The sequence below is a fragment of the Bos indicus genome, chromosome 25 (genome assembly GCF_029378745.1).
Source record: "Bos indicus isolate NIAB-ARS_2022 breed Sahiwal x Tharparkar chromosome 25, NIAB-ARS_B.indTharparkar_mat_pri_1.0, whole genome shotgun sequence".
Classification (NCBI taxonomy): Eukaryota; Metazoa; Chordata; class Mammalia; order Artiodactyla; family Bovidae; genus Bos; species Bos indicus.
This window is the reverse complement of record NC_091784.1, coordinates 36,396,719-36,411,084: the sequence shown is the minus strand read 5'-3', so window position 1 is coordinate 36,411,084 and position 14,366 is coordinate 36,396,719. Positions and strand designations below refer to the sequence as shown.

Genomic DNA, 14,366 nt, shown 5'->3' with positions numbered 1-14,366 from the left:
CACGGTCCATAAGGCTGGGCCTTTCATCTCGTGCAGGGACCAGACACTGGACAGGGCCCCGGCAAGACCTGGGACTTGGGGGAGGTGGTTCTGGGCAGCCGAGGCTGAATGACCCCTGGCAGTGTTTCTAGCACCTGGGGCTAAAGACCCTGCATTGAGGGGCTCTGGGTGGTGCAGCCCAGGGTCCGCCGTATTTGGGCCGGTGCAGAGGCGAGCAGGGATGTTCTTGACATTATTCTGCTCTTCAGACGGCCTGAGATCGCCTTTGCTCGCTGTAGACCGCACACTCTGCTGACTCACAGTGAACTTATTGTTGGCGAGAACCACCGCACCCCACTTGGGGCTCGTCCGCTGGGTTTTGGGGCCCGCAGTGCCGGACTCCACGTTTGCCTGGTCATGTTTCCTCTTGTTAGATTTGGCTCCTCGCTATGGGCTGGGGAGATCTAGCTTGGATCCCAACTCCCTCCCAGGCCCTAGGCCTCTGCATCTGCCAACTCCCGGGCTTCCGCAGTTTCCTTCAGCAGCACTATGCCCACCCCCGCCCCCCGCCCACCCTGCTGCCTGCGTCCATCACGGTCTGCAGCCCCGTCCCCTCCTGGCAGCACGGCCCCAGGTGGACAGACCCCTGTATGCAGGGACCCAGGCTCTCAGGGTGAGCTTCAGGTCAAGCCAGCAGGGTAGCCAGGTGGCAAAGGGCTGGGCTTGAATCTGGGTTGTCCGTTGACTTGTTGGGTGGCCTTGGATATGCCTTGGCTTCCTTACCTGGAAAACTGGCATGATAGAAGTTCTGACTGCCCAGGGTTATGTGAGGAGGTCTTGATTAGGTAACCGCAGCGGGGAGGGGCAGGGGACAGGACCCGCTTGGAGCCCACCCCGTGAGCCCTGTTGTGGCCTGAAACGCCCTTGGCGGTTGTCCCGATGGTTTCACACAAGAGGCGGGGGCTGGCCCCTCTGCCTGCTGTTTGGTGTGTGAGGTGGTCCCCTGGGGGCCTGCCGGAGTATGCGGTGTTTGCTAACTCTCCGCTGTCCTTCATGGCCACGTGGACACCACATGAGGTTTGGAATTAGAAGGCTGCCCTTCAAGACCCAAGATAAAAGGGATAAACTTACAGTTACAAAATAAATGAATCTCGGGGATAGAATGTGCAGTCCGGGGAATATAGTCCATGGTATTGTGAAAACTTTGTATAGTGACAGATGGTCACGAGACTTATCATGGTGATCATTTTGTGAGGTGTAGAAATATTGAACCACTCTGTTGTACACCAGAAACACGTAGTATTGTCAGTTAATTATATTTCAATTAAAAAAAAAAAAAAGAACTTACACTGCTCACTTATCACTATGTGACCTTGAATCTTCCCTGCAGTCTGGGTTCCTTCTTGGTAGAATTCCTACCTGAGACTTGTTCAGAAGTTGAACAAGGTCATGTATGTGAGTGAGTTGACCGGGATGGCCATAACCAAGTACCTCACAGGGGCAGCTAGAACAACAGAAATTACTTTCCTTATGGTTCTGGAAGCTGGAAGTCCAAGATCAAGGTGCTGGCGAAAGTGCTTTCTCCTGAGGCCTCGCAGATGGCCACCTTCTCCCTGTGTCTTCAGTCATCTTCCCTCTGTTCATGAAAGTCAACAGTTGTGTCCGACTCTTTGAGAACCTGTGGACTGTAGCCTGCCAGGCCCCTCTGTCCATGGGGTTCTCCAGGCAAGAACACTGGAGTGGGTTGCCGTTCCCTTCTCCAGGGGGTCTTCCTGACCCAGGGATCAAACCTGGGTCTCCTGCATTGCAGGCAGATTCTTTACGATCTAAGTCACCAGAGAAGCCCCCCTCTGTTCATATCACATATTTCTTCTTTTTATAGAGGCACCAGTCATATGGATTAGAACCCACTGTAAGGACCTCACTTTAATGTAATTATCTCTTTAAAAGATCCTATCTCTAATACAGTCAGATTTTGAGATAACTAGGGTTAGGGTTTCAGAATACGAATTTGTGGGGATACAGCTCAGCCTATGACAGTGTGTGAAACTGCTTTGTCAGCCATGAAACCAGTCTTGAGGGGCTGGGCCCGACTCTGTCTGCAGGAGAAGGTCCTCTGTGTGCTCAGGACTCTTGGGCTGACTCTGTTTGGGCCAGAGTTGTTCTTTCTGCCCCTGGCAGGGGCTGGGAGCTGGCTCCTCTGCCTGCAACTCTCTGGGGACCAGCCCCAGGCCCTGTGGGCTCTGTGTCACGAGTGTGGCCTCAGCATCATCCAGCTCACCCATCCATCTGGCCATGGCCTTCAGGTTACAAACTTCAGTTCTCACAGAGTTTCTTGAGCCCAGCTGGCAGGCAACCCCACCCCCCAGAACTGGTCCCCCCTGGAATTGATCAGGCAGGGAGTGATCAGGTAGTTAGAACAGTGAGGGCCAGGTGGAGAAGGGTCTGAAACAGGACACCCCCGGCCTCGAGGTGGGTGGCTGCATCCACGGGAGCAGAAGCAGTTTTTGGTAAGAGTGAGTGAATGTGGATGGGAAAGGGTCCCTCTGGGATGTGGAGCTTGGAGTCACATAGATGAGGACACCTTTACAGGGCCTGCCCTGAGCCCACTGTCCTTGGGAGCCTGTGGTCCTCAGGTACAATGAAGGCTAAGATAGAGGCGTGCAGGGGGCCCTGTGGGGCAGAGGATCAGAGAGGGCTTCCCCGAGGGGATGGAGCCTGAATGCAGGCTGGTAGGGTAAGAGTTGGCTGAATGAAAGAAGGTGGGATGGCATGCCAGGGAGGACGGAGTGACAGGGTAAATGGCAAGATGGAGCGTGTTTGAAGGTAACACCAGGGAGGTGGGTGGGAACCGAGGGGGTGGGGAGCTAAGAAAGGGTTTCCAGGGAGGAGGTGACTGGGCCAGATTTGTGATTTAGGGAGCGCCCTCTGGTGGCACCTTGAAGAGACTGCAGGGAGACTGGCAGACCAGCAGGGGCTGGACTGCGGGAATCAGGACCCTCGGCCCTGGGCCGGGGTGCTGGCAGGACTCCCCTGATGTAGGGCTGGTCAGCCATGGAGCATGAGGGAGGGAGAAGGTGGAGGGAGGGAGAAGGTGGAGGGAGGGTGGGGCAGCTTCCCCTGGGGATTCTGGGTCAGGGGACCTGAAGCTTAGTGCAGCTGGTCACCAAGATGGAGCGAGAAGGGGTGGGAGAGCAATGGTTTCAGTCGTGGACGGATTGCAGTGGTGTATCTTGAGGTGTTCCATGGGCTGTGACGAGGTGTGTCCACGCAAGTGGGGCACATATGTTGGGGGTTCAAGAGGAAGCATTAAGGTGATGCCACGTGGGGGTGGAGCAGAGCGTGGGGCAGGGACATGGGCGCAGACCGTGTGGTCCTTGTGGGAAGGAGGGCACTGTCAATGCCCCCAGGCTTGGGTCAGGCCCAGGGGTCGGTGGGGGAGGCGAGATCAGGTCCCAAAGCAAAGCTCAGACAGGACTGGGGCTCAGAGGTCACTTGGGGAGGGGGTCCCAGGGCTAAGGCAGGGAGGACTGCTGCAGTGGCATCTCCCGGGTAAAACAGCATCAGAGATGGATTGGTTAGTCCTGTTAAGAGGAGGGCATGGGCTGGGGGTGTTCTAAAGACCTCTCTGTTTCATCATGACATGATTTCCTAAAGCCATTTAGCGCTGGTTTTTCCCAAAGGACTCAACGGAGGATTTAACGATTCACCAAATCAGAGAGCCAGACACTTAACGTGGCGAAAGCTGCTTGGGAGCAGCCCTTCTGGGGGTCAGGTGGAGCAGGGCCAAGTCAATTGCTCTTCTTCATCAGGGGTAGATTGGGCTTCCCCGGTGGCACAGATGGTAAAGAATCCTCCTGCAATGTGGGAGACCTGGGTTTGATCCCTGGGTTGGGAAGATCCCCTGGAGGAGGGCATGGCAACCCACTCCAGTATTCTTGCCTGGAGAATACCCATGGACAGAGGAGCCTGCTGGGGTACAGTCCATGGGGTCACAGAGAGTCGGACACGACTGAGAGACTAACACACATCAGAGGTGGGGGGTGTGTGTGTGTGTGTGTGCGCTAATTCGCTTCAGTCGTGTCCTACTCTGTGCGACCCTATAGACTGTAGCCCCAGGCCTCTCCTCCTAAGGAAACAAGTCTGGAGGAGAGCAGATTTGTGCCCAAAGCTGGGAGTCAGTTTCCCTTCCTGGACCCTCCACGAAAGCTCAACTGGAGGGTGGATGGCAATGATGAATGGATATTGCTGAGATGATGTCCCCAAATAATGCCAGTCATCCCCCCTCCCCCGATCCTGATGGAGACTGCTGAGGCCACACTCACTTCCTAGGCAGTTTGAAGACCAGCCCTGCCACTCCCGAATTCTGTGCCCCTGGGCCAGTCCTTCCGGTGCAGTCAGGATTTGTACTTCCGCTGTCAAGCTGGTCTCTGGGTGGAGTCATTCTGTAGCCCATACAGCCTTGTTCACCCACCATCGTGCACTCATCATGGTCAGGGGTAGGGGTGAGGGTGGGCGGTGGTGCGATGCCACCCACCAAATAGGTGTGATACTCAGGACCTGGGGATCCTAAGGGGGACCCCATGTGAGGGCAGCATGTGTCCTCCCAAGATTCCCCAGAACCTCGGGAGCCTGGAGATGAACAGGGTTTAGAATTCCATCTGAAAAGACCCGGAGCCCTCCTTCCTTGTCTCTGCCTGCCTTCTTGGTTGTTTTTGGCCAGGTTTTGATTTTGGGAAGCCATTTACAGCCCATTAAAAGATCAAATGTCTGGAGATGATGAATCGAGGCATTTGAAAATGTTTTCCAATTCATAGCTCATTTCCCTATAGAAAGCGCTGACCCAGGAGTGGCTGGACTTTGTTCCAGATTGCCAGGGGCAACTCTCAGGGTGGAGCATGGTCCTTGGCTTGGGCAGCAGTTCAACCCTCAAGATTCTTGCTGATGCTCCCAGGTAGAGATGGAGGAAGGGTCCAGGCTGGGTTTCCCTGAGTAACTGACAGAGACAGTGGTTTGTATTGTGTAGGTACAACCCTGGGCAGGAGAGCTGGATTCCCTTCCCAACTCGGCCTCCGGTTTGAGTCATGGGCAGTGGGAATTCATCTCCCACTACATATTTTCCCATCTGTAAAAATAGGAAGGACAGTTTTTACACTTTTATGAACATTGTGGGGTTCGAGTGGCCAGCTAATCAGTCATGACACCTTGGGGCAGGGAGTGCCATGTCGTTCACACACCAGTAGCCTGGACCTGCTCATTTAATCCTCACAATAACCTTGAGAGGTAGGCTTTTCTATTTCACTGAGGCTTGCTTCCAGTCATGCAGTAGACTGGTGACAGAACCAGGTTGCTTGGTGCCTTTGGGGAAAGGGATCGACTTTTGACTCCTTTTTCATGTTCTTTCGTGGTATTTTTGACGGCGCCAATATATTTTCCTAGAAAATTGTTCAGTTGTCGAGATTTTGAAAAATTTTGATGTCACAATCAGACACAATATTTATTTACAGTGTCTAATCTCTATATGGAATTTTTTTCTTGTTCTCAATGACTACTTATGTATTTTGTTGTTTCTCAATAATGATTATCTAAATTTTGTCTGTTTGATTTTTTAAAAGCCTGTGTTTGATTTTGTTGATTCACTTTTGCATGTACTCTATTTTCATTCATTTCTTTGTTCATCTTGCTTAGCACTCAGTGGGCCCTTTCGAATTAAGAACTCATGTCTTACAATTTTTAAATGAGCAGGTCCAGGCTACTGGTGTGTGAACGACATGGCACTCCCTGCCCCAAGGTGTCATGACTGATTAGCCGGCCACTCGAACCCCACAATGTTCATAAAAGTGTAAAAACTGTCCTTCCTATTTTTACAGATGGGAAAATATGTAGTGATATCATAGGATATCACTCATATGTAGAATCTAAAAATATACAAATGAACTTCTTAACAAAATAGTAATAGACTCATAGAGATAGAAAACAAACTTGTGGTTATCAAAGGGGAAAGTTGGGAGGGGGATAAATTAGGAATCTGGAATTAACAGATACACACTACTATACATAAATGAACTAAAAATAAAGACCTACTGTATAGCACAGGGAACTATATTCAATATCTTGTAATGATCTATAATGGAAAAGAATCTGAAAAAGAATATACATGTATGTATATATATATATTTAAAACACTGAATCACTTTGCTGTATACCTGAAACATTGTAAATCAACTGTACTTCAATAAAAATATTTAAAAATGAAAAAATTATTCACACACGCAAAAGAATTCACGTCTTTCTTCAGCTCTGGGAAATATTCTTTATTATTGCTTCAAGTCTATACATTCCTGTGCTGTCTCTGGTCTCCCCTAATAGATGTGTGTTGGAACTTGGTCTGTCCTCTGGGTACCTCACCTTTGCTCACACATTTTCCATCTCTGTGTCCCTCTGCAGTGCATCCTTGGAGAGGTCATGGCTCACATCCACTCATCAGCTCATTCCTTAATTTGTCTGCTCTGAATTTTCAGCCCATCTGTTGAGCCTTTTTTCTTTTCCCAGTCATATTTCATTTCCAAGGCATCTAACTTTTTCATTTCATAGTATTTCTTATGTGTGAAAAATTATGTCTCCTTGAGGACATTAATTACACTGGAGACAACCATCTCCATAAGGAAGCATCTCCAATTGCTCTATTCATTGTTTTTTTTCTTGAATTGTGATTTATTCTCTGTTGAGTCAGTGCCTTTCAGGGTATTGGCCTTTTTTCCTTAAATAGTTTGAAATTCTTGGCATTTGGGGTTTTCCATTAGCTGTTTCTGTTTCTCTGTTCATTGCTGCTTTGCCTCTTGGTGGATTGGTGGAATAGGTAGAGGATAAAGAATGTTCAAGAATTCAGCTGTCTGACCTTGAGAGAGTTCCAGTTTTTCCTGGAGGTCATCTGCCTTTGAGGCATCCATTCTGATCACATCTGCCACGAAACAGGACAGTTCAATGCCTGATTCTTTTTTTTGTTAATTAATTTTTTATTGAAGTATTGCTTTACAAATGTTGTATTAGTTCCTACTGTACAGCAAAATGAATCAGCCATATTTATACGTCTATCTCCTCCTCTCTGGACTTCTTTCCCATTCAGGTCACCACAGTGCATTAGAGTTCCTGTGCTGTACAGTATGTTTTCATTAGTTATCTATTTCATACACAGCAGCAATAGTGTATTTGTGTCAATTCCAGTCTCCCAATGCCTCCCCCACCCCCGCCCCCCGCTTTCCCCCCTGGTAGGTATCCATATATTTGTTCTCCATGTCTGTGTCTCTTTTTCTGCTTTGCAAATAAGATCATCTATATACCATTTTTCTAGATTCCACATATATGTGTTAATATACATATTTGTTTTTCTCTTTCTAACTTACTTCATCTGTGTGACACCAATGCCTGACTCTTGACACCAGCAAGAATAGGAATCCTGGTCCTGCCTGTCTGGCTCCTTCTCCTGTGGTCCTCTGACAGTCGCCTCTGCACCCCTCCCCTATCCCATTGGCCACATTTGCTGCTCCTAGAGTGCGCCCGCCTTGAACCCAGTCTTCCCTGTGTGTTTTGGTCTGTGCTTCCTCCTTCAGTTAAGTGCCTGGTGCTTTTAGCTCCTCAAATTCCTCAAAGTACCGGTCCCACTGCTTTTTGTTTTCCAATGCTCCTAGGGACTTTTTTATTTGTATTATCTGCTTTATTGAATTCTGATTGACAAATTTAAAAAGTGTTTATTTAGATTGTACAACTTGATTTTTTTTTTTTTGGTTTACAATGTGATGATTTAATTGCATATACATTGTGAAATGATTACCACGGATTATTAACACATCTCTCATTTCACATAGCTACCTTCTTTTTGTGTATAAGAACACAAGTAAGAACACTGAAGATCTATTCTCTTAGCAAATTTCAAGTGTACAGTATGGTATTATGAACCATAATCACCCTATACAGATCTAAACTGTACACTAGATCCCCAGAACTTATTCATCTTATAACTGGAATTTTGTATCCTTTGACCAGCATCTCCCCATCTCTCCCATCCTCCTCTCCCCTGACAACCACTGTTCTCTCTGGTTCTATGAGTTTGGCATTTTCAGATTCTTCTTATAAATGAGATCATACAGATTTGTCTTTCTCTGTCTGACTTTATACCCTTAGCATAATGTCCTCTAGAGTCATCCATGTTGTCACAGATGGTAAGGTTTCCTTTCCTTCTTGTGGTTGAATAATTGCATTCCATTGTGTATATACGCTGCATTTTCTTTATCCATTTATCTGCCGATGGACATTTGGTTGCTTCCATCTTGGCTATTGTGAATAATACTGCAACGAACGTGGAGGCGCAGATATTTCTTTGGGATACTGATTTTGTTTCCTTTGGATAGATGAACCAGAAGTGAGATTCCTGGGTCATATAATAATTCTATTTTTAATTTTTTTACAGAACCTGCCATAATGGGTGCACCAATTTACCTTCCTACCAATACTGTACCGTGCTTCCCTTTTTTCTCCACCTTCAACAACCCTTGTTGTCTCATGTCTTTTTGATAACAGCCATCCTAACAGGTGTGAGGTGATATCTTATTTTGATTTGCATTTCCCTGACGAGGCTTTCCTGGTAGCTCAGCCGGTAAAGAATCTGCTGCAATACAGGAGACCCCGGTTCGATTCCTGGGTTGGGAAGATACCCTGGCAAAGGGATAGGCCACCCACTCCAGTATTCTTTGACTTCCCTGGTGGCTCACCCAGTAAAGAATCTGCCTGCAATGCAGGAGACCTGGGTTGGGATGATCCCCTGGAGAAGGGAACTGCTACCGACTCCAGTATTCTTTCCTGGAGAATTCCCTGGACTGTATAGTCCATGGGGTCGTTTCACAAAGAGTCGGACATGACTGAGTGACTTTCACACACTGATGCTGAGTACCTTTTCATGTGTCTGTTGGCCATCTGTATGTATTCTATGTGTATTCTTTAGGAAAATGTCTATTCAGATTCTTTGGCCATTTTTATTGGATTATTATTAATTTTTGCTATTGAGTTTTATGAGTTCCTTATATATTTTGATATCAGTCCTTATCAAATAAATAGTTTGCAAAAATCCCAAAGCTCCCACAAAGGCATTTTTGTCTGAGGACGACTGCCAGATTATTGTTATTGGGGGGTATTGAGTAAGGGACCTCCTCTGCCACCATCTTGATGATTTCATGGGGGACTTACTTTTAGATTTTCAATTTCTAGGATCTGGAGATGGGAGGGGGGAGGTGTCTGCCATCTTGATCTAATCACCATATTGTTTGCACATGTTCTGCACCCCCACCTCCCTGGGTCCCAGCTCAGGCCTCCTCAGCTCTTACACACTGCACCAGAGGGGCTTTTCTGAAATCAGAATCATCTGAATCATTGCCCACAACTCAGAGTCTTTCAGTGGTTCCCACCAAAGTCAGGATGAGACCCACTTCTAGCCTGGCAGGTTCCAGGCCTCTTGGTGTCTCCTGGCTCCTCCCCTTCCTCCAGTCTTCTGGCCGCAGGCAGATCTTTGAACCCACGACGGTCTGTCTCAGCTCCTTGCCTTTGCTCACTCTGCTGTCTCTTCTTCGGACTGCCTCCACTCTTTGCCCCTACACTTAGGGTTGGCTGACTCTGATCTTTCCCCTTTCTTAGGACCTGGGTGGGGGGCCCTGCTGGGTTCCCACAGTTTCACAGCCCCATGCCCATCCTGTGATTGTCCCTATGACCCCGCGTTCCAGTGTGTTCTAATCATCTCCCCGACAGTTTTCCTTCAAGAGGGGGATTTCCTGGCAGGGGTACAGCCCCATCCTGATTTCACACGGAGTTGTTGGAAGACTGGAATGATGCGGGGGGCTTGATGGCTACGGGGTGTGGCTACTCTCTCCTTTTGACCGAGGCAGAGGGTCTCAGCGGGCCCCTTGCCCAGCAGCAGTGGCCCTGCAGGCATGTGGAGGGGCCCCGTCTGGCCTTGGACAGCCTTTTGATCCGCAGTCAGATGCCTCAGGAACGGGCGGGACTGATGCGACTGTTGCTCTCCCCACAGGCACTGGTGCCATCACACGGTGACACGGACGGTGTCCTGCCAGGTGCAGAACGGCTCGGAGACGGTGGTCCAGCGCGTGTACCAGAGCTGCCGGTGGCCTGGGCCCTGCGCCAACCTCGTGAGGTAACGGCCGCAGGGCTGGCCAGCTCTGCCTTTCCTTTTACTTCCTCTGGGTGAACCCAGCTCTAGCAGAGCTGCTGGGGTAGGAGGGCTGAGGCCTGGAAACAGAGGCCGGCACGCATTTATGGAGCAGCTTTTGTGTATGGGGTATGGGGACAATGTGTGTGCAAAGATGAAAGGGACTTGCTCCCCAGCTGAAAGATCCTCATAATCCAGCGGATATTTGATGAGCAAAAGGGCCAGGCGAGGCCATTCACACACACATCCCTCCACAAGCCCCTCTTCTCAAGAGCTGCCCACTTCAAGCCCCACCCTCACAGCCCCACCCACCACCAGCCCCGTCCACCTCACAGCCCCACCCCTCAAGTCCCACCACACCACAGCCCCCCAACCCCTTTCAAGCCACACCTACCCAAGCCCCACCTCTGCCCAGCCCCACCCCACCACGGCCCTGCCCATTTCATGGCCCCGCCCATCTCAAGCCCCACCCCGCTCCACAGCCTTACTTCTGTCTCCAGTGTCCTCCACTCCCAGCTCTCAGGAGCTCCTCAACATTCACAGGGAGAGGTCTAAATGGGTGACTAGACGTCCAAGGACTCTGAGACCCAGCCTTGCCTGCCTCCTTGTCCTCTGCCCCTTCAGGTCTTGCTCCAGCTCCCGGAACTGGACTCCTTACCGTTTCACCCCTACTGGTCTCCAGCTCTAGCTTTCTGTTTCAAAGACCCTTCCTCATCTTCTTCCTGGGACCACCCTCCTCAAACTCCAAATCCCTCTCCCTTGTGTGTTAAGAGAACACTTTGTGCCCTCCACTAAGAGGACATTTGCGTGGGGGATCTGTTTTAGGCAAGGTTCTTCAGAGAAGCGGAACCAATAGTGTGTGGTAGTAGATATATATGGGAGATGGACAGATTTTTAAGGCATTGGCTCATGTGGTGGTGGGGGTTGGCACCTCCAAAAACTACAGGGTAGGCTCCAGAGACACAGGGAAGAATTACCGTTGCAGCTGGGGTCAGAAGGCAATCCGCTGGCAGAATTTCCTCCTCTTCAGGGGAGGGCGGTCTTTTTCTGAAGGCCTTCACCTGATTGAATGAGGCCCACATATTATGGAGGGGTAATCTGCTTTACTCAAAGTTTACTCCCTCAATGTTAATCTCATCTAAAGAAATACTTTCATGGCAACATCCATTCATATTTGACCATAGAGCTAGGTACTGTGGCTCGACCACGTTGACATGTAAAATTAACCATCACAGAGTCATCATGAGTTGGGTATGTTTTCATCCCCAAAGATTAAGAGTGAGCCCCTGAGTTGGGGCCTGTGCCCACACAGCGCTGCCCACTATAGGGCTCAGCATGGAGCTGACCCCAGAATCAGCCTGCAGCATGAATTGGTGGGACCCACAGGAGTATGCTCCTAGGCCAGAATTATTATTGTTTATTTTTATTATGAAGATAGTGATATATCCTTACTGCTAAAAAGAAGTTCAAACATTTGATCGTAACTGAGTAAAGTAAAAAATGAACATTCTCTTCTCTTCCAGTGTCACTTCCATAATCCCATTGTTAAAATGTCATTACAGATTTTTTCTCCACATATATGTATATATGTAAATATATTTTTTCTTTTTTAATTTATGTTTTATTGAAGTATAGTTGAATTGCAATGTGTTCATTACTTCTGTGCAGCAAAGTGACTCAGTTATACCTATACATATATGTATATATATATATATATTCTTTTTCATATTATTTTCCATTTTGGTTTATCACAGTATATCAAATATAGTTCTCTATGCTAAACAGTAGAACCTTGTTGTTTATCCTTTCTGTATATACCAGTTTGCATCTGCTAATCCCAAACTTCCAAGGCCCCCCTTGGCTGCTACCAATCTATTCTCTTTGTCCCTGATTGTAAACATATTTTCTTAAACAAATATTAAGTAATGTTATTTTGTTCTATAACTTGGTTTTCCCCCAGGAAAATATTTTGCAATATATTCCCATAGAGACACCTCATTTTTAACAGCTGTGTAGTATTCCACTGTAGAAGAGCATCATCATTTATTTCCCATTCCCTCAACTGATGGGTATTTAAGTGGTTGTCTAATTTAGCCACTCCAGACCATGTTTCAATCACATTATCATATATATTTTAACAATTTTACAAGTGTTTTTTCAAACTTTTCTTAAAGTTTAATTTTATATTTACACAAGTGTTGCAAAAACTAGTAAGCAGAGTTTCTGTGTAGCTTTTCCTTTCATCAGCTTCCCTGCCTTAGTCCATTTTTGGGGCTGTTGTATCAAACCACCATAGACTGGGGGGCTTAAATGACAAACATTTATTTCTCACAGTTCTGGAGGCTGAGAAGTCCAAAGTCAATGTGCTGCCAGATTCATTATCTGGAGAGAGCTCTCTTCCTTGTTCATAGACAGTCCTTTTCTCAATGTATCTTCCCTGGGGTCTTTAAAAGGGTGCTAATCCCATTCATGAGGGCTCCACCTTTATGACCTAATCACTTCCCGAAGGCCCCACCTTCAAATACCATCACACTGGGGATTAGGTTTTAACATAAGAATTTAGAGGTGGGGGTTGGGGGAAACACAGACATGAATCTATAGCATTTTTCCTAAGGTTAATATCTTCTAGAACCATAGTACAATTATCCAAGCCAGGAAATTAGCAATGATATAATACTCTAAACCAAGACATTATTTAAATGTTACCAACCATCCTACTCATATCATTTTTCTGGTTTTATTTTCCCCATTTTACATTTGTCTGTTAGTCTCCTCCAGTCTGGGGCCATTTTTTGGTCTTACTTTGTCTTTCATGACCTCAGCACTTGTAAAAGTACTAACCAGTTATTCGATGGAGATTATGCATTTTGGGGGAGGAGATTGTGAAAGGCATGTTGTACCTTTCTTGGCGCGCATATGAAGAGGTACATAGAATCAATACTGCTGATGTTAACTTTGATCACTTGGTTAAGGTGGTGTCTCAGCCAGGTTTCTCCACTGTTGTGTAATTATTTCTCTCTTTGCCATTTATAAGTATATTGTGGGGAGATATTTGGAGTCTAGACAGATATGCTGTTCCTCTTCCTCCTTTCTCCCAGTAATTTTAGCATCCATTGATGATTCTTGCTTGCCATAATTATTATTATGGTGTTTGCAAATAGTGACTTTTGATTTTCATCATTTTCTTAGTAGTAGAGGTTCTTTAGTTGTGGTCTGTGTTGTATACAAGTGTTTTGATATACTCATTCTGCAGGAGGAATGGTAAGTAAGTGGATTCTGCTGTTGCTGTTTAGTCGCTCAGTCGTGTCCAACTCTTTGTGACCCCATGGACTATATTCCACCAGGCTCTGTCCATGGGATTTCGCAGTCAAGAATCCTGGAGTGGGTAGCCATTTCCTTCTCCAGGGGAATCTTCCCGAGTCAAGGATCGAACCTGCATCTGCTGCTTGGCAGGTGGATTCTTCACCACTAAGCCACCTGGGAAGCCCAAGTAAATGGATACATCCATTAAAAATTGAAGGCAAAAGGCTACTTTTAAATGTTGTGCTAGAGGATGACCAATGGATTGATAATGAAGAAAAGATGCTAGTCCCCCTTTCCTCTTTTATTTATTTTTTTTTTTACAGTAGGCAGGATCATGGTTATCCATCTCCTGCCCCTGCTGGCTCCACAGTCCCTCTATTCTCCCCCTTTCCTCTTTTAAACTATTATTTATTTACTTGGTTGCACTGGGTCTTAGCTGTGGCATGTGGGATCTAGTTCCCTGACCAGGGATCAAACCCGGACCCCCTGCATTGGGAGCACAGAGTCTTACCCATTGGACCACCAGGGAAGTTACCCCTAACTCCCTTTCCTTTTCAGCAGAGGGGACAGAGACCCCATTTTCCCTCCCTCCCTCATGTCTCAGATTCCAAGGACCCAGATTCCAAGACTCTTCTGCTTTTCTCATCATCAGGGGTCATCAGAGGACTGGGTCATCATCATCTGATCCTGGGAGCATCTTCTGAGAAGAAGGGTCTCTGGAGTTGGGTCTATAAGTGACCCTGACAGTGTGGGTCTTGCTCATTGTGAGGAACGACCGCTCCAACAGATAAACTGCTGATTGGGGCTGGAATTCAGGCCATGAGGAGTGAGGGTATACCTGTCTCACAGTTCCAATCCCACCAGTCTCGAT

General features: G+C 47.5%; 1 protein-coding gene across 2 annotated transcripts in view; it reads left to right on the top strand.

The window, feature by feature from the left end:
* COL26A1 (collagen type XXVI alpha 1 chain) overlaps positions 1-14,366 on the top strand; it is a 164,215-nt gene that overhangs the window by 32,536 nt on the left and 117,313 nt on the right. For both annotated transcript variants that reach the window (XM_019988371.2, XM_019988372.2), the window contains exon 2: positions 10,055-10,177. In XM_019988371.2, the coding sequence (XP_019843930.2) occupies positions 10,055-10,177 (123 nt within the window). The remainder of the gene's footprint in view (positions 1-10,054; positions 10,178-14,366) is intronic.